The sequence below is a fragment of the Chiloscyllium plagiosum genome, chromosome 26 (genome assembly GCF_004010195.1).
Source record: "Chiloscyllium plagiosum isolate BGI_BamShark_2017 chromosome 26, ASM401019v2, whole genome shotgun sequence".
NCBI lineage: Eukaryota > Metazoa > Chordata > Chondrichthyes > Orectolobiformes > Hemiscylliidae > Chiloscyllium > Chiloscyllium plagiosum.
This window is the reverse complement of record NC_057735.1, coordinates 14,231,595-14,258,300: the sequence shown is the minus strand read 5'-3', so window position 1 is coordinate 14,258,300 and position 26,706 is coordinate 14,231,595. Positions and strand designations below refer to the sequence as shown.

At 37.1% G+C, this 26,706-nt stretch overlaps 2 protein-coding genes across 8 annotated transcripts in view; one reads left to right on the top strand and one right to left on the bottom strand.

Moving 5' to 3' along the window:
- The window catches only part of LOC122563116 (plasma membrane calcium-transporting ATPase 1-like), a 233,175-nt gene extending 228,298 nt beyond the window's left edge, over positions 1–4,877 (top strand). For 5 of the 7 annotated variants that reach the window (XM_043716565.1, XM_043716561.1, XM_043716558.1 and 2 more), the window contains one exon: positions 1,325–4,877. In XM_043716565.1, coding sequence (XP_043572500.1) covers positions 1,325–1,618 — 294 coding nt within the window. In that variant the 3' untranslated portion in view covers positions 1,619–4,877. The remainder of the gene's footprint in view (positions 1–1,324) is intronic. The other 2 variants (XM_043716564.1, XM_043716562.1) reach the window with 1 other exon arrangement.
- Positions 4,878–20,169: 15,292 nt separating this feature from the next.
- Positions 20,170–26,706, bottom strand: part of mdm4 (MDM4 regulator of p53) — a 58,326-nt gene continuing 51,789 nt past the window's right edge. Inside the window, exon 11 of the mRNA XM_043716557.1 lies at positions 20,170–25,068. Coding sequence (XP_043572492.1) covers positions 24,499–25,068 — 570 coding nt within the window. The 3' untranslated portion in view covers positions 20,170–24,498. The remainder of the gene's footprint in view (positions 25,069–26,706) is intronic.

The window sequence follows — 26,706 nt, the reverse complement described above, 5'->3', positions numbered from 1 at the left end:
ACTTTGCTTTAAAATGCATTGTCCAACTTAGGTGACTATTGGTCCATTTTACTTCAGTGCAGTTAAAAATATCTTCTTAGTATTCACATGCTCACGTCTTTAGAATGGCAACTGTTAGTGGAACCCATCCAAATAGACAATAAAATTGAATGTGTACAGTGCAATCCATTTATACCCACTTGTCCCTGTCTGTTTAATATAAAATACAATACAGTAGTTTTCTCTTAATTTTGGTGTTATTTATTCAGTTCTTCTGTTTGAATGCTATCCATTTAGTGCCCTCCATTTCTTGGGTTACTTTCTATCATTTTGTTCAAATTTGTGCTGTGTTTGACAAATGCTGTTATTACCATTTTAATCCCCTGTTTTAGCCTGTGAAACTTAATTGCACTTAAATCGTAGGAATATGTTAACACTGTTAGTTAACCTTAAAAGATTGGAGGTATAGCTGAGCCTTGGTACTCCAGTGTGTATCCAATGTGGTAAGGTGTGTAAAGGTATTTCAGGATTCCAATCTTTCCATTACAATCTAGGCTTATGTCTATTAGTGAAATGAAGTCACCTAGTTCCTGAATATTGCAGGCAGAGGCTTTCATTCTGGTCACTTGGCCATTCCTTCATTTGTGAAGTTGAAGTTAACCACTATTGAAAGTTTGGGTGGAAAAAAGATAGAAGACAATAATATTGCAAGAATATCTATGCATAGCCCAGTCCTTTTGTGACTGATTCATTTGCTATATCATTTTCTACAACCCGTTTCACCTTATTTATGTTCTGTGACCTGATTCTTTTACTTTTATTTCATTTTCTCTTAAGAACTCCTTTAATATCTTCAACCTTGATATTAAATTGGGTTTTATAATAAGATGCTTCCAATTTTTGGTTTGTTAGTGACCTATTCAGATGTTCTCACCTTACGGCTGGTGTCAGAAATTTGGTTCTGAATTTTGCTGTTGGAGGAGAAAGTTTAAATTTACTTAGTTTAAAGAATGGAATGTCAGTAAACCCACCAGTTTGTTGTCCTCCAAATCGGGCATTGCCCATTTTAAGTACAGTACGTACCAAGCATGGAAAAGCCATATCTTTGGAAAGATTTTTTTGGAACAACTAATTTTTATTTTTCTTCATTTGTCACAAGTTTACATTTCCAGTTGTCTTTTTTTTTATTTACAGCTTTCCATTGCACCCAGTTCTGGCCACTTTAATATTGGCAACATCTATGATCTCCATTCTCTCAGCGCACGATCTGCCAAAAATCAATCCCACTGTTCATCACCAAGACCAAATTTTTTGACTTTCTCTTTTTGGCTCCTCTGTCCTACAGATCAAAGTGGTGAATGCGTTCCGCAGTTCCTTGTATGAGGGGATAGAGAAACCAGAATCTCGAAGCTCCATCCACAACTTCATGACACACCCAGAATTTGGAATGGAAGATGACGAGCCTCGGATCCCACTGATTGATGAGACTGATGTAGAAATCAATGGACTTGCCCCAAGCCCACCCAATAAGAATAACAATGCTGTTGACAGTGGAATTGGCCTACCCCTCACAGATGCGAGCAAGCTCGCCTCTTCCAGTCCAGGAAGCCCCTTACACAGTCTAGAAACATCTGTCTGAATCTCTTTACACAACATCCATCACCCCCCCCCCCCCCCACCCTTACCACCCTTGCTCCCAACTCCCCCAACCACACCCCAAGTGGATCTCCAATCCATGAACTTGCAGCTTTCACTCTGTTTTGTCTTGTTTTGCAGGAAGCAAAAAAAATTGAATGATAATTGGCAAATTGACAGGAAGTCTGCAGATCCTAAAGCATTTTATGTAGGATGAGCGAATGTTTCTGGCAATATGTCATCTGAACATGAAACACTATCTTAAGATTGTAAAACACACCAACTGTCATGCCAGAATAATGTACAGAATGGTGAGAGTTAACGGAACAATTTATGTCGACTTTTACTTCTCCTGTCACCAGCACTTTGGAGTTTACAAGATGTCTGTTTCAATTTATTCAAATTGAAAAGGCCACAGATTTCGATAACAGTGAAGTGAAATGCCAAAAAAAATACCAATTCTATATTTCCTGGAGAGTGTTGTTTGCAGTATGATAAACGGGAATTGTTCTTGTAGTTTGGTTCATGTATGGAGCAGCAGGGAGGACAGACTTAAACTAACTTATATTATTAGTTTTTAGTTTGACCTGGCTTGCTGATGACCAGTATTAGGTCACTTTTGTAGCCAACTGCCAAGTGGCTTTCAACATTTCACTGACAGAGGCAAGTGGCGAAATCTCCTAAATTTCAATGTGCTGGTTGTGCTTCACATCACTTGTACACTATAACTATCTTTTGGTCTCCTGGCAAGGTGTGATCCATGTCTACAGTAGACTCCCTTTTACAAGTGGTCAGCAGTAATGTTCCAGTCTCAATGGGAAAGCTGTTAAAAATCCTTTGAAGACTATCTTTGTATCAGCAATTTTAGATTATTTGCAGGGTTGGGGTTTGAGGTGGGGAGGAAGGGTGTAGAGAAATAGTGGCACTTGTATTTTTTTGGTTGGTCATGGTGACAGATTATTGTTGTTGACTGCCAGATGTTCAACTTCCCATTAAAATTGAGTGGAAGCGGGATGTCTAATCATTGTCAGTGCGCTGGGGTATGGTGACATCACATGCACACTGAAATGTGTTCTGCCTTCTGACAAGGTGACTGATGTCTGAGACTAACAGTCTAATGAGGCAATTGACAGCAAATCTTTCAGTTCAATTTAACATAAATGATGTATGGTAAAGCTACTTAGATCCTTTTCAGTAGCCTTCTAAATTCACATTTGGTTCATACCTTTCTTCAACAAAAACATAAAGCCAAGTGGGATCAAAATTTGGTAGGAGTTTGGTTTGGAATGTATGTTTCTGGCAGCATATTTGCTACTTAGTTTAAAGTTTGTTGCAGGGGCTTCAATTCCACAATGGCAGTGTTGTCTGTTTAGTTCTAATTTGGGACTCTTTTTGGAATGATACGTACACTTAAACTGGAATAAAAGAATGGTGTTTGCTAAACTGGTAGGCAAAATGAGGGAAGCATAGTGGCATATCATGATTACATTTGAATTTGTGGGAAAGGTTTCTCTCTCACACAAAAAGAAGCTTTTTTTAAACCTTAGCAAGCCTGCTGTTATCATCATACACATTAATTTTTATAACCATTTAACTTGTTCACTTGCCTGTTTGGTTCTGCACATGATACTTCCTGAAATATTGGCCATGCGTTGATGCCTTCGTAATTCAGTGAAATTGATTATATTTAGCCATTCACTGAATACAGTGGAAGGGAACTTGATTTGGCTGAACTAAAGTTAAGTGAAGTTTTCAGGATGCAGAGTTACTAAGTGGCCAGGTATTCGGACCTTTTGATTAAGCAGTGACTTGTAACATTAAAAAATTTGGGTAATGGGGCGAATCTTCATGACATCATGCAAATCCTTGGGTACATAACTTTGAATGATGGCAGATTCTTTATGGATCAATTACTTGATACAGTAGAGCTGTTTTAGATGGTACTAGAATTTGTATTTAGTCTCCTGCCTGCATGTTGGTTGAGATGTATGTTTGAAGTACCTTTCCTCTAAAATATTGTCTAAAGTGATTCCCTGCAACCCACACCACTCAGCACCTTTTTAAGTAATCAGACCTGAAGAGATAAAATGTATTACTGCATAAGAACAATGTTTCTGACATTTTTCCTAACCAAAACCTTTAAAATATTGGTAAGTACAGAACTCAAAAGCTCCTCTTTTTTTTTCCATAGTACTAGGATGGGTGATGTAGTATATGGCAGCTGCCAAAGTTGATTTTAAAGTCTTCATGAGGAGTAATGACAAAAAGCAGTTTTTGTCTACACTAAATACTGAAATAAACAAGAGAAGAATTGTAATTTATCTTTGATCATGAGGTGATATTCTATAGACCAACCAAAAAGGGACATTACAGCTTTAATAGGACAATGTTAAGTTATAAAAGAATGTGATATTCTAACTTTCATTTAACTATGAAGGAAGTGAAAGGATATTTCTTTCTACCACTATGCACTAAGTGTACCTTTTTAGTTTAATTTGTTTGTACCTGAACCAAAATCACCTCTTTGCATCTCCTGTTAGCAAACTTGTTGAGGTATATGTTGCATAGTTTTGTGGAAGAGGCAGAGCTTATAATTGTTGGAAATTATTCTAATTCCTCCAATCAATTCACATCTCCACCTTATCACAAAGCTGCATTAGATACATTTCACCATTCAGTTGCAGTTTCACACTTGCATAGTATGTTGAGAAAGGACTACAATAATATTTAATAAGAAAACCTGTCTTTGTTAGTAAGTAAGGAATTGGAATGTATAAATTGAGCAAACCCTTGTAGAAATGCATATAAACTTGTTTTGAAATTAATCCTAACCAATAAATTAAAACCTTTAGCTATCTTTATTTAATCCACTAACAACAGTTTTGCTGACCATTTAAAACTGCTGGCCAAAATTTGGAATCTAAAAGGAAGAGCCCAGGTCATAGTTTTTAAAAACTATTTATTGCATTCAACATTTTCTATCTATTTGCCAAAGTCTCACTTCAGGTAGTTTTGTGTAAGGATAATCTTTCCACATAAGCTCTCCATGTTGTGCAACTTCTGCTTGGTTATTGAATTTTGGCTGGCTGCTGAAGATGTAATGTCTAATCTGACTGCTTCTGAGCTGCTGTAAGTGTTTCTTTAAGATTTTCTTATAAGAAAATCTTTGTGGTCGGCATGGTGGCACAGTGGTTAGCACTGCTGCCTCACAGCGCCAGAGACCCGGGTTCAATTCCCGACTCAGGCGACTGACTGTGTGGAGTTTGCACATTCTCCCCGTGTCTGCGTGGGTTTCCTCCGGGTGCTCCAGTTTCCTCCCACACTCCAAAGATGTGCAGGTCAGGTGAAGTGGCCATGCTAAATTGCCTGTAGTGTTAGGTAAAGGGGTAAATGTAGGGTAATAGGTGAGTTGCGCTTCGGCGGGTCGGTGTGGACTTGTTGGGCCAAAGGGCCTGTTTCCACACTAAGTAATCTAATCCAATCTAAAACCCTTTAAATCTTCTCTCAATCTTGCAGTGAAGATTGTGAATCACAAGGTATGTGTATTTGTTTTTTGTTTTAAAACAAGATGTCACTGCCCCCTCCCCCCGCGCGCCCCCCCCCCCCCCCCGACTTCCGTCCCAATGTTTTAATTGCAAATTTGGATAGACAGAGAAATCTCGATGGCTGTCCCTGCTGTAATATTTCTCCTGCCCCTATAGCAGAGGTAGGTGAGGAAAATATTATGTCGAGTAAAGAGAAGAGTAGTTGAAATTACAGTTTAAAATTAGGGGAATAAAATCTAATCTTCTATGCATATACTTAGATCAATATTGTATTGTATGATAGGTCCTGCCCTTTATAAAGATGTCAAGGTGATTAGACACTGAGGTCTGACTCAACAGCTGAAATATCTATATCTGCTGCAGTCCAATGGTGTAACGTATGTTAAACATTCTCTAAGCAGGAACTCTGGAGTGTATCTGAAGCAAAAGCTCCTTATCCAGATTTGTGAAGGCTAGATTTCAGTTCCAGAGAACTTGAAATCTCTAATCATTGTGATGAGGGTATTCAATGGTTTAAACAAGAACAAAAGCATAGCCTGTGGCTAAACTGCTGTAAGTTTTATTTAGCAATGAATAATTGCAGTTGCACCAGGATTAAGGTACTTATATAATCAAATACTTTAACAGAACAGCTGTTCTGTGCCAAAAGATTCCAACCATGAAAGAAACATGATTTAATGTTATATAAGAAGTACGTTTATTACTCAAATTCAAATGAAATTGGGTGTACAGCAAGTTCAAAATCTGATTGATCTGCCTTTATATTGAATCATGGAGCAAAATTTGTAGACAGCTCCAAATCTGAAGATTTGATGTTTGGTACCTGTTAAGTAAAGTTGGAAATGGTCTTCAGGTATTTATCGATGCAGTTAGTAGTACAGGAGCTATCATCTGTTGTCTGTATAAAGCTTGTAGCTTATACAAAACAAATGAATCATAAGTAAAAATTTAAATTTTCTGATACTTAATGGTTTTCAGATTTGAAGGTGAACTTTTCCGCTGTTGTTCAAGTGTCCTTTTAAGAGCACCACCCTCTTGAGTCAAGAATGGACTCTAAGCATCCATTGCAGTTACCGATTTACATATTTCTACAGCACTGTAGAAGCAATATGATATGGATTAGTTATCTGGTGGTTATTGAATAGTTTATTTTCATGTACTTGAGGTTTATGCACTTTCTTTTGTGTATCTGCACTTCCAATTGAATTCACTCTAAAACTGTGTGGACTGTGAATTATCCTGCTAATGGTAAGTCTTAGCTTTACTGCAGAAATTACAGCAACAGGTCTTGTCTGAGCATACTATCTTAAGGAAAGAGAATAAAAATAATCTGCAAACCTTTTTCAGTTTTTTCAGTCATTCAAAACAAGGGCATTTTTCAGTTTGAATTATATTGCTGCTTTCATGTGAATGGTCTCAAAAATGGTCCCACAATATCAACTGTGTTTCCCGTTAGCTAACAGTGCCCATGCTGTGACATTATGGATTGGCAAAAAGAGCTGGTTTGTGTACAGTATTCAAACTCTTCTAATTTCCTGACAATTTCTGGCATTTTAATATTAACATCTGACACTTTTTAGACAATTCATCGTTATTTGCTTCTACTCAGTAAATTAAACTTCCAGTAAAACCTTTTGAATTGTTTCTGGCTGTTTAAATGCAGCATGTCGTCACCATGTCTTGAGGTTTCTTTCTAATGTCCTTCACTACTTCTGTCGCCACTTTCAGTGTTTATAAATATCCCTGTCGATTTTCTATCAGCCTGCACACCGATTTATGTCAAGTTGAAATGAATTACTCTTTATCTGATCTGACTCTTGGATTTTTTTATCTCCCACCTTTTTCTATCTCTCCTGCACAGACTTGAGATATTGAGAGACTGACCTCTCAAGCTCTTTTTTTTTTTTAATTTGCCTGAATCCAGGCAATTCTCCCATGTCATCACAAAGATGTCAAACTACGGAAGAATTTCAGAATCCAAAAGAACGTTCACACTATAAAAAGAGTAAGCAACAATTACTGACCGCTTGTTAGAACCTTTGAACAGTTTCAAGGCTACTTTCTCTTCTCCATCTCTCTTACCACCATCTCTCAAGTATGTTATCAAATTGCATTGAAAGATGGATCAGCTCTGTTCTACTCCTGTCACCCCGAAAAGCCCCAGGTTCACATTGATCAGTCATAAAAAATTCTTTAAACAGTAAATTAATTCTAATTTTATAAACTTTAATCATACTCACCTGCTTCGGTCTCCTGTCCCTGACCAAATCATGACTTCAGGATAAACCAATGCCACAAGCATTCTGTCTGTCTTAGTTGCTGGCTGTTCAGAGGGAAGTGTGTATGTCTAATGAAGAACAGTCCACCTTTATAAATGAAATTAATTTAATGGGAAGTGTGCAATTCAAAACTGTGTTGTGTATTAATGCAAGTTATGCCAGAGGCTGAAATTTTCCTTTAAATCAATAACTTCTGTGATGAACTAAACTGATTATGTGCTCAAAAAATGTTCACTTTTATTTGGAGACGTATCACTTTCAATGGATATCTACCATCCTTTCTACTGCACTTCAGGCACAGGTTAGTACGACTTGCAGCTTGATGAGAGACCCCTGAATTATCACTGGGTTTTTAAAAAAGTGCAGAAATAAATAAATAGTCTTCTTGGTGGGTTCTGGGCTGCCTTATAACAAAAGCGGTATTACATTACATTTTCTATTTTACAACATGAATTATATGCCTTTATAAACTTAGAATGGTGACTATGAAGACTAAACATAAGGAATTTGGAAAAATAGGTTTGATTCCACTAAAAATCCACCTCAGATTTATTATTTAATATGGAAAGAGATATTTTTCCAGTTTTGGGACCACAAGCATGATAAACTATTTTTAAACAACGTATGAAAATTGTCTACAATCCCCATCTTCCTGGCACATCTTTATCTCATCGGGTAAGCAGCTTGAAGAGTGTACATGTTAATTACCAGTTTTCTAAATGTATGGTCTTGTGGAGCAAGTACTTGTGAAGCACAATCAAATAGTTGGGACTGACCTGCTCTAATATAGTAAATGATTGATAAAAGGTGAAGAACCTGTTAAAGTGGTTACAAAGCGGTGATTGTAGACTGCTAGTTTACTGACAGCAGCTTTTTGAGGAGATTACAATCAACCTTGGCCTGACCTCGAAGCAAATTATCACCACAATCATACAGTACAGAAGAGGCACTTCAGCCCATTGGGTCTGTACCATTTTTTAAAAATATATATAAAATTTGTGTGTATAATGCATCTGGATGTTGTCTATGTGGGTTAGATTCTTTTTTCCAACAAAGTTAAAGCTTTTTTCTGTGTGCTACGTCTGTTGCTAATCAACAACAGGCACTTGAAGCTTACGTGAAGCCATGCTTACAGTTAATGATTTGGGATTTCAGAAAAGAAACTAATTTTGCAGGATGTATCAATACTAGCCTGCATTGATCTTACCCTGATTACATCAAGGTGTCAGGAAGAAATCTACCAACAAACACTTAACAGTAGAAGCACTTGGATGATCTAGACGATTCTAAAGGTAATGGGCTAGAATGTAAGACACTATTTGTTGTCTATTCAATTTGACATTAACTTGAGCAAAGTAAATGACTGACTTTTTTTCCTTCATTCAATCCCTTGAACATTTGCAACCAATATTCTTGCAGTTGCATACTTTCTTGAAGTCTTTGTGTTAAGCAAGAGAGAGTTTACAGAAAATGGAGGTGTCAGATTATGTAACCGGATATATGCATGTTTGTGTCACAGTGCAGAGTCATCACTTCGGTAACAAATCCTTGATTTGATTATTATTGATAATCATTTTTATTTCCTATCTATAGATAGAAACTTGGGATATCTTTGCTTCCACAATAAAATTGTGCTCGTTTCTAGTCTTTTCATATATACATTTTTGTTAAAATGTCTAAAATTTTGCTTTGTGTATAACTTTGTTTCTATGTTCTAAAATGTTCGATTTTCTTTGCTTAGTTTGAAAGTGGGCAACACTAGAAGAGTTTTTAAAAAAACACACTATGGCTTAAGTTATTGAATAAAAAGTATGGTGCTGTAGCTTAAAGGTATATATCCTGTTTGATAAGTTTTCATTTAAAAAAAAACTAGTACAGCTTTGCTAACTTATGCCTTGAAAGATGGGATACTTATTAACTCTGTCATGTGTGTCCTTTGTGTGTTTTTCTTCATGAAGCAACAGCACGGACTTAGTGCAATTTCAAACGCACATTACTAAGAAGTAATATCTTGGTTGCCTTTCTTCAAATTTAAATAGGGAGCTAAGGGAATCTTAATAACATATACACCTAACTCTTCTGCCTTCACAGTTTACTGTTTTTAATTGAAAACAATGTTCCAAGTGTTTACAACAAGTATAAATGTTGAATGAAAAAGGCAAAAGTGTTGCATCAATATCTGTATCATTCACGTAGTCCACTTTCATCTGATTCAAGGGAATTATTGTTCTTCAGTTGAGAAGGCATTGTGGTATAAAGAAATGAAATAAGACTTTGGAAGGAAGTCTTGTGATGCAATTCCATTGTGCAAGTGAATGTAGAAAATGTATTTTTGGGTTCTGGACAATTCCATCCTTCAATAAATACACTCGTGAAGCTAAACTATTTCTTGTAAAGCAGAGGAGAGCAAGATTGAGGTATCCAGTAGCTAGTGTAATACACACTGGTATTTTTGTAAAAAAAAATGAAAAACTTAAAAATTTTTAGAAAATGACTGAATAATTATGTGGTATGCATGACTTACTGTGGTGGATCAGAGCAATATGTACCCTGGTGTGTTTGCCACATTAGAGTTCAGCTTGGAGTGCTGATGCTGTATCTTGCATTTTGATATTTTTCTCTTATTACCAGTGACATAACCTCTATGTAAAATGTTTTGCATGTATTTATATGGTTCTTGTGATGGAATGAATAGTCAAAACAGCTTCTTCCAGAACACACCACAATCTGACAATACATCCAGTTGAGAAGTGAAAACAATTTAAAAAAAAAATTGGCAATGATTTATCAAACCTTAAATGCGTGATTCTAGAAGCTTCAGAGTATTTTTTTACAAGCAGCCTGCATTTGTGAATCATGAAGAATAATGTATCCTGCAATCTTTGTGTATTAAAAGAAAATAATAAATATTTCTCCATCAGTTGTTTATGGATAACTTTTTTATCCTGTTGTAAATAAACTCATTTTTTTGTTTATTTTGAACTATGCAAATGGGTCCGTAACTGTTTTCTTTTTATTTTCTCTTCCATTCAGTCTGTGTTTTGGTGGAATGTGTCTTGTTTTGGACAATGTGTAAACCATTTTGTAGTAAATGAACATGTAGAATGCAGTCTCTCCTTTTCCTGTTAAGCAAAGTTCAGACAACGATGTCGATTGAGTAAATACAAATAAAGAATCTGGGGGAATGGAAAACTATTGTGTGTCTCCATTACTGGTGGACTGTGCCCTGGATCCAGTGCTTGGCTGAATTTGGCTTGAATTTGAACTATTGTGTGAGTGGAATTGACTTTGAAACTTGCAACAGATATCCAATTTACACATTGGTTCAAGCAGATGAAGTAACTCATTTCTGCAGTGGTCAAATAGAAATTATAACAAAGTAATTTGTCAGTTAATGGAATGAACATCGTGCGTTAACAAAGGTGACAAGTGTGGAAATACTCAGCAGGTTAGACAACATTCTCAGCAAGACGAGAGTTAATGTTTCAGGTCTTTGACTCTCCTGCACATCTGGAAAGGACTTGAAATATCTTTGTATGCAGGGGAAATGGGGAGGTTGGAGAAAATGAACAAAAGGGAAGTCCCCCTGATGGTGGAAGGTGGGAGAAATTAAATGGTAAAGACGTTGGTCATGCTGAACCAAAGGGAGTGGTAATGGGGCAGGACACACCAAGTGTGCCCGGAAGAGATGTAAATGGCAGAATGATCAACAATTGTCATCTGAAAGAAACCAGTGTAAACCAAACCGGCCAAATAAAGGAAATGCAAGGCGGCAAAATTTCAAATTGTGTAATTTATTAATTTCAATATTGCACTGATCGAAAAATGAAATGCTGTTGTTTGAGCTTCATTAACCTCTGTCCCATAGTAATCTAATTTGAGCAAGGCGGAGAATTAAAATAACAAACAGGAGGGAGTGCAATTCATGCTTGTATCTTGAATGGGGATGCTCTACAAAAGTGGTTCTCTACCAATCCAAAAAACAATACCTCATCTTTCCAGTCATTAAAATTCCATTTCTGTTGGTTCAGACTAATACAATCTCAGTCCAAATCAAAATTTTATGAATTCCAAGAGCAACCCTTCACAATTTGGACTGATTCTGTTAAACTTTGAGTACGGAGAGAACTTGCTGAGGTGTTAGAAATGAATTTTTAAACTGAGGCTTCTTCTGCATGGCCATTGGAAATATTTGAAAGAAGCAGGAATCTTTTCCCAGTCTCCAATTAACATTCCTATCCTGCTGACATCAAATGCACTCGTCATCTCATTGTAATGCATAGGATCAAAGGCCAGAAAGTGGTTAGTGTTTAGTAATTTGCTAAACACCAAATGTTGTGAAATTATATCTACATAAATGGAAATGTTCCTTTGTATATTTTGATCACTGGAGGGAAAAGGAATCTTGTTTGATTTAATGATGCTATCCTGGGTCTTTGTCACTTGCTGCTCACCATCTACAACCTAAACTCCACACCTCACATCACAGATATAACTACAGGCTTAACTACTCATGAATTTGTAAGATCGAATGTAAGAGCTATAAAGAATGGTGAAATTCCTTTTTTACACAGTATTATGAAGCTGTGAAATGCTCAGTGATTGAAGTCAAGGCCAATGAAGTGTTTCCACACTTGTCACCTTTGCTAACCAACGCACCATGTTCATTCCATTAACTAACAAATTACTGTTATAATTTCTATTTAACCACTGCAGCAAGTCAAATGTTAGGGTTGTTGGATTAGGTGTCCTAAAGGAAAAGGACTAGAATATTTAAACTAAAGAGGCACCTGAAATTAGAACCATAGTTGGCCAGAGTTTAAACATCACCATTGGGCATGACTAAATTTAATCTCTCTTTTTTGTGGAAACGGAAAATTCCCTGTTTAACTTTTCTTTTTCTCCTTTGCTATACAACATGGAACATTCCATTGAAGATCCTTCTAAGTATCTCTGAGAAAGATTTCAATAATGTTGTTCTTAAAGTTCAAACTAGCCCAATCTCTGCAAGTGTGTGTCCTGGAATTGCATCAAGCCTAAATAAACCAGTATGCAATTATGGTTTGTTTATTTATTTATTTATCTTGTACATGGGTATGGTGTTTACTTGTTTTTAAAAAGTGGATTTTTTAAAGATGTAGAATGCTTAATTACTTTGCTACTTCCCTAGTTGGCAGCAGCAACATTTAAAGCAATCTGCATTCTTAGAGTTTCATAATTGCAATATGATTGAGTACTAAGCTGAAAGAAGATTACTGTATCATAAATATCTCAACCCAATTAGAAGTCATTTCCACAGTGGTTCAACAGATCAATTGTAGAACATCGAAAGATTCACTTCATGAACTTTGCTGAGATGGACAACCTTCATAGGTTTCCAATCTTTCTCAGTTAGTGTTCTCCTTTAAAAGACTTTTAGAATTTGAAAATAATGAGGCCAGCAAGGCAACAGCTTTTGATCTTTTGTCTCCAGCCACACTCTCCTTCCAATTCTAAATGCTGACCAATTAATAGTACGTTCCAGTTGCTTAGAACATTAAGGAATTAATATTGTAAGTTCACTGTCCTTCAGGTTGGAACACCATATAAGCTGTTTATATTGTTTCAATTTCCTGCTATGAAGTGTGATACTAGTCGAAAGTAGCCTGATGTTTAGCCACTACCATGTTTCTGTGTTAGAACAATCCATGAATGTTACTCTTCCTTTTCTTCAAGTCTCTGACTTCACGCAGCTACAACTATTTGTGTCAATTCCAAGGCTGTTAAAGGCTTTTAAAGTGTTGCCAGCTAATTCGCTGTTTTTTTTAAAAAAACCACCAAAATGCAGATAAATGTCTGCAGCAAGGTCACAAGAAGACTGCCAATATCTCCTTTCTAACAAAAGTATAGCTTTTTCTGACTGTACAAACATGGTTACTAAGTACTGACACCAAAGTGAATTGGAGATGGTCTCCCTGATTGAAAATCTGTATCTCCAATTAAAATCGAAATTGGACTAAAGTTAGGACAGTTTTGATGCTTGCCTCAAGAAGGGAATTGATCTTGTACACTGGAATAAGTGATGATAATACCTTGAAATTTTAATGATGATTAAAGAATCCAAACTATGTTCCTAGCTAATTTTGCCCTTGCTGGCCTATGAAAATTGTAATGAAACTTGGCTCCTTTCATTTTATCATCAATACCCATCTCTGATGATAAAAATGTTGTGGTCATTTGTTTTAAGGATTTGGGAAATGTAAAGTGCATCATATATTAAGAGAGAACAAGGTCTGAGGAAGTGTCCCTACCTCTGCACCAGGAGGCACACCTGCTCCAGAGGTGTTACTAGGCAGGTTAAACAGGAAAAAGCTGCAGCTGTCACTGGTTGAACTATTGCAGATGATGGCATCAAACAGGTAGTGGGGTTGTTCTGGTGAAAGCTCCTCAACCTGATGTCCGAAGATGCTGCTTGACCTTTTGATTTCCAGCATTGTTTTTAATTCCAACTTCCAGCATTTTGCATTTGTTTGATTGTTTTTTTTTTCATTTACCAACTTGCATCATTCCACACCAACCCTCCAAAGAGTAACCCACCCAGACCTTTCCCCTACCCTATATTTACCCACAATAATCCACCTAGCACTATGGGCAATTTAGAATGGCCAAATCACCTGACTTGCACATCTTTGGATTATAGGAGGAAACCAGAGCACTGAGAGAAGACCCACACAGTCGCCCAAATCAGGAATTGAACCCAGTCCTTGACACTGAGGCAGCAGTGCTACCCACTCAACCAGTGTTCTCAGCATTAATGGATGAACAGAGATGGATATGGACCAAATCATTCCTCACCCTTTTATTTAAAGGAATTATAGACCCAGTTTATTCATTGTGGTCTCAATTTAACTTTTTAAACCTCTGGATGATTCTAGCAAATCTCAGCTGTACCTTCCTTCTAGAATCAAAGCCGATCATTTCACTACTACAAACTGAATAACATCTGCCATTGTTGTATGTACAGTGTGCCTATGTCCCTTTCTAAAGATTGTATTTGTACATTTTGTAGACTGAAGCATAAGTGGAGTGATGTATGAAGGGCTTTTGCCCGAAACGTCGATTTTGCCTGTCCTCAGATGCTGCCTGAATTGCTATGCTCTTCCAGCACCACTGATCCAGAATGACGTAACATTATACCTAGGGGTCAGAACTCTTTGTAGTTAAGCAAAAAGATATGTAAACAGTGAAAGGTCTGAAGGGAAGATGAGTGGGGTAAGGTTGCAGGAAGGAATGGACATTTGAAACCAAAAGGTATAACTTCTGAAGATATTGAAATCTGAACCTTTGCATCTTTCTGCTGAAATGTTGAGAAATATTACATAAGAGTAACCAGGACCAGGGTTTATGTAGCCTCTCTAGTCTGCTTTGTCAACAGTAACTGATCTTCCAACTCAAAACCACTCACTCTTCCCTTTATCCCCTTAGTGTCCAAACACACTAAAATTCTTTGCGAAACTGTTCAGGCTGAGGCAGTACAGATTGAAGGCAGAGGTCAGATTTTTAATCAGTAAAAGAATTAGGGGTACAGAAAAAGGCAGCAAAGTGGATTCAATGATTATTAGACCTACCATGCTCTCATTGACTGTCGAGCATCTCAGTGGGCTGTATGGCCTATTTCTGTTCCTATAGCCTATGATCTTAGTCATTATAATATTCAACCCCAATTGCCTGAGGCTGGAGGAATGCACAGTCACTCCTGTCCCACCACTCCTTTGTTTTGTGTTATAATCCACCTCTACTTACCAAGTTGGCCAAATAATACCTTAGCCATAATTAATTTGGAGGTGCCGATGTTAGACTAGGATGTACCAAGTTAAGAATCACAACACCAGGTTATTGTCAAACAGATTTATTTGAAAGCACCAGCTTTCGGAGCGCTGCTCCTTCATCAGGCAGTTATGGAGAATAAGATCGAAAGACAATTTATAGCAAAGGTTTAAATTACAAAAGGATGGAGCAAATAATATAGCACCTTATGTTCTGTAATGTATGCCCTCAAGTCACCGATCACATATGCTTACCTCTGTATTTCCAATGTCTGCAAAATTTCAATCTTAATGTTTCTTCAATCATGCTTTCACCCTCAACACGAGGGATTTCTTTTCAGAAATAAGAGGTCAGTTGGGTAGCTTGTTCTTGGCAAGTTTTCCTCCAACTGAATCAGATGAAACAAGCATTTTTCCAAACCAATGACTGTTAAAGCAGACCCTTCAGGGATCAAAAGCAAAACAATTGCCACTCAATTTTCAGGAAGCTTTGCTTGGAAAAAAAATATACAGGAGCCAGAATGAAATTCCAATGAGCTTTTCCAAAGAAACTATAAAACTTGAAATAAATCAATGTTCCAATAACAAGTCTTTCAAGCAATATAAAATATGACCATCACAATACACACAACTCCTCAGCATCTATAGCCACCATAGTTGATCTACAAAAGACAACTGACAGGAAATTTCTTTGCCTCATCGCTATCCAAAATAATCTCTCGATAAAGATTTGGCTGTGACAAGAGAAAAGCTTATTAATAATCTATCGTCATGTTTTCAAAATTTTATACATTTCAATTGCATCCGATTCTTTTAACCACTAGAGTACAGGCCCATTTCTACTCAACCAGTCCTTACTGCCGAGCCATTTTATTGAATGTTCCTACTCGGCTATGAAGTAGTTTTTCTTGAAGCTTGCAGTGAACTTTATTGCAGCAACATCAGAGGGTGATGGCAGATAAGAGTGAAAATGGTAAGCTATAGACACTTATGCGTCTCACTTATGCAGATATGGAGGTTTTTTTGACAAAGTACAGCTGCCATTTGATTTTCACAGTGAGGTGATAGTGGCACAGAATAGCGAATACAATATATCGAAGAAAGCATATATATATATATATATATATGAATGGAAGTATTTCCTGTGCATGTAATGTCGAATGTCATGGTTCAGGATGTGGTGAATGGGGAAGTCATGGGCAAAGCAAGACAGGAAATGAAGATATCGCATGATTCCACCAGCAAAGGTAAGTTGCTGAAATGGCAAAGAATAATTCAAGAAAGGGCAATGTTGAGAAACCAGAAGATGAAAAATCAACGAACTCTGATCAAGGAGGAGGAAGAAACCAGGAAAAACCATAGGAAATGGACCATCTCCAGTTAAAGATTTGATTACCAGAGTAGACATATTTGACAAAGCATGCTTTTTGATTTTCCCAGTACACATACAGAGAAGCTGGCACTGAGTACCAAACAAATATTTTATAAGTATGACATAAATTGCTGTATATCTGTAGCATTTGAAATTATTGTGCCATGTCAGATCAGCTTACTGTGCTTGTACAAAGTCGGAAAAAAAAAATCCAGCAGTGAGGTACAAGGCAGAAGTTTAAACTGATACAAAAGATCACAAACAAATCAAATATTGAATTTCCTCCCTGAAGTACCAAACTATTCTTCTTCTTTCTAATACATTGTCCCTGCAGGCTCAAGATCAATTTTATGCAAAATGCATGCAGTTTCCTGGTAGTTGTGATAAAGCAGATGTTGCATTTCGTTCACGAATTTTTACCACAGCATGAACTGTTGAAATGGCTCAAAAATGGAACACAATTTGTTCTAATGGGTCTTTGTTGTTGCAACCCTCTAGATGAAATAAATTTTCAAGAACATTACAGCTCAATTCTTTAAGTCCCTGAAGCATAAGCATTTTTCCCTCCTATGTGTTATTTACAGACAGTGCGTTAGGATTATACAAACAATGAACTAGTGTTTAAATATAATGCAAGGAAATTTGCGTACACAAACAACTGATTTCTGCCATTTATGTGCCCTTCAAATTCTTGCCCTAAATTCACTTGCACTCTTTCAACTTTTTGATGATTAAGGTCACTGTTGATCTCGTCCATCTCTCAGACCCAGCCAATGGTGTCATAGCTACAAGTTTGAGAGAGTTGAATTCAAGATGACCCAAGAGGCCACAACAGCTGTGGAATAAATAGAAATCGGGAGTTATTGATCGAAGTGCTGGAGGTTTTGAACGTAGATATTTGAAGCCAGAATACAAAATTAAGCATGCTTCTTTCAACAGCCATTAATGCATATTTGACAGATAGTCATGGAATCTTTACGATTATGAACAGAGCCCACAAGTGTTGCATACCAAAATCTCTGCTTTAGCACAGTAGTGTTCAATTGTGAATACTTCCAGGAGGATGGCAGAAATAGGGTACAGGCTTCACAAGAGTACAGTCATTTGCTAGAATAATATCATGGTTGAGGTGCAATTAAACGCAGAGACAGAAATGCAGTTGTTCTCAAGGAGGTGATTGGAAAAGGCTGGAAAAGTCAGAGCTGCTCAAAACTACAAGGGAGTTTGATGAACTTAAATCAGGAGAAAACGTACCCATTAACTGGGTAAGTAGCAAGAGATGAAGATTTAAAATAATTAACATAAGTATCAGAGCATAGATGTTCCATAGTGACAAACTTATGATCGAGAATCATAATGAAAACAATTTCAATACTAATTTTATTCAGGATATACTCAAAAGAGAAAAATTTGCAGGGCTTTGGTGATTGGAGCTAATTGGACAGTTCAACTGAAGAGCCAGGCACAAACAGTCTCCTTTGGGGGTCATACAATGCTGCCATCTTATTATAATTTCAACTGATTGTAATACACACATTATCATACTGCTGTTCAATTTTAATGTTCACTTGTTAAGCTCTTGACAACAGCATTCTCCACCTCAACCAAGGAACATTTTAAGTATTATCAAACACTGAATCACCCGAGCCACACAAAAATTAGAATAGGCAAAATAAGATTCAAGAAATTAATGCATGACTCAAAGTGGACTCCAGTTCATTGGGCACTGCCATAAGTACCAGAAAAGTGCAGGGTGTACTGTTGGGACAATCCACCTAAATCATGCTGAGATCAGTGTTCTAATGAATCAAATGTGGAAAGATGTGATAAATCAAAGAGTAGAGACAAAGCAAGAGGAATGGTATTAATATGGGAAATGATACAGACGAGGATAGAAAGGAATCAAGAGCACAAATCTACAAGTAAACAAACAGATAAGGCTAGAGGTTACAAAATACAAATTTACAAGCTTTGTACCTGAATGCAAACAGCAATCAAAGTAGAACAGATGAACCGATAGTGGAAATAGAAATAAATACCTTCAATTTGTTGCCCATTAGAGACATGGCAGCAAGAACACAAAGATTGGTCAGCTCCGTTAATTAACAGTATTAACAATAGATAGGGATAAGCCATGTTCAGGAGAATAGGATGTAGAAGATTTATGGATAGAGATAAGAAATGACAAAGGGAAGAAATCACTTGTGGAAGTGATGAGGTCTCTTAATAATAACCAAGCAGGATAGACTATAAAAAGGAAGATATAATCTCAGTATCAGGAAGGTACAGGCGTAATCACTGACTATTTTAATACATACATAAATTGGAGAAATCAGATGGGCAAATATAGTCTCGATGAACACAGATTCTTGGATAACCACATCCTGGATCTAAACATATAGCTATCATAGACGTGGTATTGTGCAGTGAGACAGTGAAGGCACCTCTAACTAATCAAATCATGATATGATTGAAAGCCACATATTGGAGGAGAAAATGTCCAAGACCAGTATGTCAAAATTAAATAAAAGAGCAATTATCAAGCATGAAAGCAGAGCTAGCTAAAATGAACTGGCAAATTAGGTTAAAGAATAGGACAGAGATGCAATCGTACACATTTAAGAAGATTCTTCATAATGTATACAATCCAACAAGAAAACAATGCATAGAGGGAGGATCCAGATCCATTGTTAATTAAAAGTTATGGGTCATGTGAAACTTAGAGAGGCAGAGCATGACAGAGGTTAATAAAAAGGGAGAAAAATTAATAGAAAAAAACTAACTAGAAATATAACAACTGATAGCAAGAAGTTCCATAAAAGAACCTATGGGAGCATTGATTCTAGAAACAAATGCCCAACAGAATTAATAAGGGAAAATATGATGGCAGCTGATGAACTGAACAAGTACTCTGCATTAGTCCTCACTATAAAAGGGATACAAGCAACATTCTAGAAACAGTTGTAAATCAGGAAAGAGAGGAATGCAAGAAAAACTACAGTCACCAGTTAAAAATTACAACACCAGGTTATGGTCCAACAGGTTTAATTGGAAGCACACTAACCTTCGGAGCGACGCTCCTTCATCAGGTGATAGTCATCAGGTGACTATCACCTGATGAAGGAGTGTCGCTCCGAAAGCTAGTGTGCTTCCAATTAAACCTGTTGGACTATAACCTGGTGTTGCGTGATTTTTAACTTTGTACACCCCAGTCCAACACCAGCAACTCCAAATCATGACTACAGTCACCAATGAAGTGATACTGAGCAAAATGTTGGAGCTGCAGGTTTAAAAGTCCCCTGGTCCTGGTGGATATCCTCAAAAGGGTCTTAAAAATGGAAAGAGAGATTATTGATGCACAAGCTTTAATTATTATCCAAAATTTTCTAGATTCTTGGAAGTTTCCATTAGGTCAGAAACAAAGGTAGCATTGTTATTTAAAAAGCAAGTGAGAGACAGGAGCAGGAAACCAAACCTGTTAGCTTAATATGACAGGTAAAATGTTAGAAGCGGTTGTTAAAAAAATTACAGCAGAGCACTTGGATAAGTTCAAGTTAAATCAGATAGTCAATTTGTTTTGTGAAAGGGAAATAATGTTCAAGGAAGTAATGTATGCTAGACAAACTGGCAAAGAGATGGTGAATAGACTATAAAATCTTTAAAAAAGCACAAGAAATGGAAAAGTCAAATAGAATATTACCACTTGTTGCGAGGGAAATCAAATGTAAAAGCATACGAGTACTGACGTGAAACTGAGTATACTGTCTAGTATTGATTTCCTTATTTAAAGGATGGTCACAAATGCATTGGAAGCAATTCAGAACAAGTTCACTAGATTGATAACTGAAATGAGTACACCAATTTGAGGAAAACTGGAAAGGTTTTGGCTCATCTTCACTGGAGTTTAGATGAGGAAGATATGACTTGATTGAAATGTACAAGATCTAGAGGAGTCTTGACAGGATGAATGCAGTTGCTCATTTAAGATAGAGAGGAAGGAGATTTTTTTTCCCCTCAGCTGGCCATGAGATTTTGGAACGCCATCTCAAAAATCAGTGCGAACAGAGTACTTCAATCTTTTTAAGGCATAGATGGATTCTAGACAAGGGGTAAAAAGGTTATTGGGGAGAGGTGGGCATTTGAAGTTATCAGGTCTACCATGATCTTAACAAATGGTGGAATGGCATAAGCAGTCTACTCAGATTTCAAATTTGTATATTCATTACGAAATAAGTAACCAGACGTTTAGTCACAGGTTTAAGTAGTGTCTAAAAGGAGAAAAGTGAGAGGTGTAATAAGAGCATTTTAGAGCTGGAGGCACTAGGAGCTGAGCCAGGGCAATTAAACTCAGGGATACGAAGTACGGCAGAAATAGGTGAGAACGTCTCTCTCAAAAGGTCGTTGAAGCTGAAGATGATTACTGACATGGGGAGAAGCAAGGCCATGATCGGATTTAAAACAAGGATAAGTTTTTAAATTAAGATTTTTTATGACCAACAGTACTGGGTGATGGATGAACAAGACACACTACAAATCACTTAGGATGTCATTCTTAACCTTAACGAAAGAGTTAAGTGGGGTCTACTCAATGAGCTGGAACTGAGCACCGATAGGCCCTTTGGTGGATTCCTCCAAGGGCACATAGGGAAGCTGTCTAAGTAAACAGTGGAGCTTGGTATTACAAATACACATGTCCTAAATAGTAAAATATAATGCTCAATAACCATTTAGACAATAGTCAAGACTGTAGTATAATAGTCAATAGGTTCAAATGTTAAAAGGCCTATGTAGTCAATAGATTCAATATTAAAAGGCGTTTGGAACCCAAATGCTGATTTTTAACATGGAGCAGTGGCATGTGGGGTTGGGTTTAAAGCTAATGCAATTCACTAATCAGGCAGCTGGTTATGAGTGCAACCTCTTCAGTCCGACATGATAACTGGTCAATTGGAGCAGATTGGCAGCCAATTTCCACTTGTGTTTTTAAAAAGCAACTTGAATAATTCTCACATGAAACCTGATTTTACACCAAACTTTGGACATTAGAATTTCAGTCACCAGGAAAACAAAGTGTCAGTTTTATCTCTTTCCTCAAAAGTATTGAGATATTTGATTATATCATTTTGAACCAATGTTCATTTTTATTTTTAAAGATGTGGAGGGGTGCTGGTGTTAGACTGGGGCAGAGAAAGTTAAAAAATCTCTCATCACCAGGTAATAGTCCAACAGGGTTATTTGGAAGTACAAGCGTTTGGAGCATTGTTCCTTCATCAGCTAATTGACAAAACAGCACTGCCCCAAAAGCTTGTATTTCCAAACAAACCTTTTGGACTATAAACTGCTGCTGTGCTATTTTTAGCTTTTTGTTTTAAAAAGCTGAAACACTGACATAGAAGCAAACAGACCAGCTAGCCATCCTTTTTTTAAGCAATAACTAACTTTGCCACCCATTATTCTGCGCATATAGTGCCTAAACCAGCAAAAGCCATAAAAAGCAATGGAGTATACTAAGTCACCTATTTTGTGCATCTTTCCATCCTGCACAGAGAAAATGAACTGAACCAGCGAAGTACGTACTCTGGATACAAAATTAGATCAGATGTTGGAATTCGGACGCCAGCAATTCAACTCCTGACTCCTCATATTATACATCTACATGCCAAACATGAGGCATGAGCGCAGCTCCAACAATATTCAAGGAGCTCAACACCAAAGGACTTGGTTCCCCATCTAACTTCCTCAAAATTCATTCCCTCTAATGGTGCACAATGGCAGCAGTGTGTATCATTAACAAAATGCCTCAAATTATCAAGGCTCCGTAGAAATCATCTTCCAAACTTGTGACCTCTATCCCATAGGAGGACAAGACACACAAGAATAACACTGCCTGCATGTTCTCCTCCAAGCCACACATCAACCTGACTTGGAACTATATCACTATTTCTTCTTCACTTGGTCAAAATCCTGGAATTCCTTTCCTAATGGCATTGTGGGTGCATGTACACCCCTGGAACTGTAATAGCTCATGTGGCATTTCACCATCTTCTGAAGGGCAGTTAGGATGGGCAGTAATTACTAGCCTAGCCAGTGCTGCCTAAATAGCAAGAATTAATAAAAATCATAAAAAGGTAGCTCCAAATCAAAGCCAGGTAATATCTTTGAGCGGGTACATGCAAATGAGTCAGCAGACATGTCTGTAATCAATTTCAGTTGTGATTAATTACAAGAATAAGATGGTAAACTGTCCCTCAGAACAATAATGTAAATCAAAAATTTTGTTTTTGATTTTTTCATGCTTAAGGTTTTAAATGCTGCAAGTTTTAGTTCAACAGAAATTTACATAATTTGTTAAATTTTGAACGTACCCACAAAGCATCTCATTAAATGAGAAACATCAAACCAGCAGATTATCTATTTATTGAAGCAATATCTATTCTCTGCTAGTACTGAATTATTGCACATTAGTTGCAGCTTAGTATAAATTCTCACACAAGACACTCAGATGACAGAAAACAGTAGCTACCTCAATCGAAAACACAAAAATTGTCAAAAATATAAAAAGAATATTTAACACCAAACCAAAGTGCTCAATCAACTTGAAAACTAAACAATATTTGCTAGAGACTTCACATGGAAACATTAATGCAGTAGTACTTGCCACTGTACGAGAACAATAGTTCAATTTTCTCAAACCATTCTACTCCAGAACTCAAGAACTAAAATGCCAGTTTACACACCCAATATATATGTTGTGAGGTCAGAAGAAATATTAGCTTTAACACTGTTACAATAAGTCACAAAAGCCAGCATCACCAGATTCCATGTGAAGTATATATCTCAAAAATAGCACAAAAACTTTAAATTCTGTCTTTCCGAACTAGAGTTGCATAGATTTAAAAAAAGCATTTGCAGCCAAAATGAATGGGTCTATGCACAGGGACCCATCACTGTGGCTTGGAATAGTGGAATCAAGAGAGAAAAAGATAAGCAGATAGAAATATTACATTAAAAGCAATGGGTTATGGGCAATTTCTTCATTCCTCAATTGCCTGGGCACCAATTCCTAAATAAGGGTAGAATCAATGGCAAAATAAAATGGTTACTAGATTAGTGTTGTTTATACGCCAAAAAACAGCATAGCATTTCAAATTCTAGATGGCACCAACTGGCAATCAAGATGACTGCAGATAATTGTATCTCTCGTGACTACAGCAGAAGATGTTAGCGAAGAAAAACTGTGGAATTACATATCACAACCACAGAATGTTTCAGAGCATTTACAGCTCAAAAGTATTTGAAACCAGAACTCTGCAATTTGGAGGCTGAGACACAGCGAGCTGTTTTTGATCCAACTTGCAATGAGGGCAATTGCAGAATATGGCCCAATTTTAAAAGTACACTGGTCAGCTTCAAAGTTTCATTGATAAATATAATGACTTAGACAATTATAAAAGATAATAGATTCAGTACCATTGCTTTTCAAAGAAGTACACAAAATTGTTGAAAAACCAAAATAAATATTATGATAAAACCCAATGTTATACAGAATAGAATCTAGAGCATTCCAACACTCAAAAATACCGCTGCTGACAAATTTATCACAATACAATCCAAACATACTGGCTACATTAGGGTGTACGGCACTTATTGTGAACACGTAATTTACCTAATTAGTTCAGTATTATACAGTATTAACCAAACTAACATTAGTTTGTGTCACATTGGAAACAACAATGTAAGAACACCATTTCTCCATACTCCTGCCTCTTCTCTGGTATTCTGTTCTTTACCCATTACCTATTTTGCAAAGGCAATTGGAAAAGCTCAAATGGAACACCATAAACAAGATAATTTTTCATTTCACTTGACAACACGGCATGTAGCTATCCTATAAAAGTTCTTATAACTGTATTAATTGGCTGCACACACACAGGACAAGGCAGTTTACGCTTATGTAACATTTTAGCACATGCATAGCATGCTACGAGATGTCCCGTCTTTCCATGGATAATATTCCCAGTCCTGGGGCGTACACCACAGACAAGACAGGGTCCCAAGCAGTTCCTCCAAAAATGTGAGGAGTCTTCACGCTGAGTTTTTGTTCCTCTACCCTCAGACTGAAGTTCCTCTTTATTGCTTAAGTTGATACTTGATGTGGATGGCTGCGAAAGTCTATCTAAGGATTCTGAAGAGCCATGTTGGGTATGTTTTCCTTTCTTATTACATTGGAGCTGTTCAGACTGAATCAGAGGGTCAGAAACAGACTTTCTGCAGTCAGGAACATCAATGTCTTCAGCCTCCTCTGTAGCCTCAAAGCCAGTAATTAATGGGTCGGATGTTGAATGTACAAACTTGGGATTGAGATACCAGCCTTTACGAAGTGCCCAGCACCGCAGACAATATTGCTTCTGAGAAGGATTACATTTTCCACAGTTGGTACATTTCCAGGAGTCCTAAAATGGAAAAGCAAGAATGTACATCACTGTTGATCAGGGCTTTACACCGTTTGGCAACAGGTATTTTGGCTGACCACTTAGATTTTATAGCATAAAGAAAATGTCAGGCAATTTATTGCAAATGTTATTTCCATCACCAACCCCAGTTTTCAAAATACAAATATGGTTAATATTGCTATTTTATAATAATTTGTTCAGAACTGAACAGTATAGGTACATGAAAACAATTTCTTTAAAACATTGGATGGCTTTATGCAAGTTTTTAAAACAAAATGTGAGGCAAATTAATCCCATTTGTGCAAAAAAACCATAAAATTGAAAGTACAAGTATAGGCAAAGTGGAGAATCAGCAGTAATTGGTGATAGCACTTTGGTTGACATTGTGTACCATCAGTAAATTGCAGGTGCATTAACGTGCTGTCTAAATAAAACATTGTAGCAGAAGCTCATTTTATACAGCATCAAATTATGTTTCAAAAAAATTAAGGCATTGATATTCCAGTCACTGCATGATTTATTAATATTTCACAGGCACACAAAATTAAAACGATTAATACATTGTTTGAAAGGACAAGAATTGAAGGGTGGATATTATGTTACAATTAGCTCCAGTTAGCTACAATCTGACATACTTCACTTCAGGAAGCATAGATTGGTCCCAGATTCATTAGTTGAAGAGTGGGGTGCTGGAAAAGCACAGCCCTTTATCAGGAAGAATTCCACAACTGGAAAGGTAAATTACAAGAGCAGGTTGCAGAGACTAGAATTGCAACCCATTGAACACAAACCAGATTAAGTGAAGATTTAATGAAGATACTCTGGATGACTGACTGAATTAGCAAAAGTAGGTAAAGAGAAAAGCTGCCCAAGTTCAGAACAACTTTATAAATGGTTTGGGGTCAACAGTGCCAGGAAGTACTTTCTTCCAAAATTATGAAAATCAAACTCTCCAGAAAATGCTGTTGAGGCCGGACCAGGTGAAACTTTCAGCACTGGGATTAATAGATATACATTTGGCAAAGTTATTAAAAATTATGGAATTTAGGCAGTAAATGAGGTTAAGATACAGATCAGTTATGATCTAACTATAGCAGAACATGCTTAAAGCAGCTCAATGACCAGTTCCTGCTCCTGTGTGACCCTTAATTGAATAGTTGTCAAAGTCCAATTATTTGGGTCTTTGTGAATAATTAAAATTGATTTCTATTTGAACATAGGAACAAAAGTAGACCTTTCAGCCCATCAAGCCTGCCATGCCATTCAATGTGATCATGGCCGATCAAACACCTCATTGCCCTTTTACCAACCTCAACCCATTAACCATGCACATCATTGGTAATCAGAAATCTACCAACCTGTACTTTACACAGAGTCATAGAGACGAACAGCATGGAAACAGGCCTTTTGGTCCAACCTGTCCATGCCGACCAGATATCCCAACCCAATCTAGTCCCACCTGCCAGCACCCGGCCCATATCCCTCCAAACCCTTCCTATTCATATACCCATCCAAATGCCTCTTAAATGTTGCAATTGTACCAGCCTCCACCACATCCTCTGGCAGCTCATTCCATACACATACCACCCTCTGCATGAAAACGTTGCCCCGTAGGTCTCTTTTATATCTTTTCCCTCT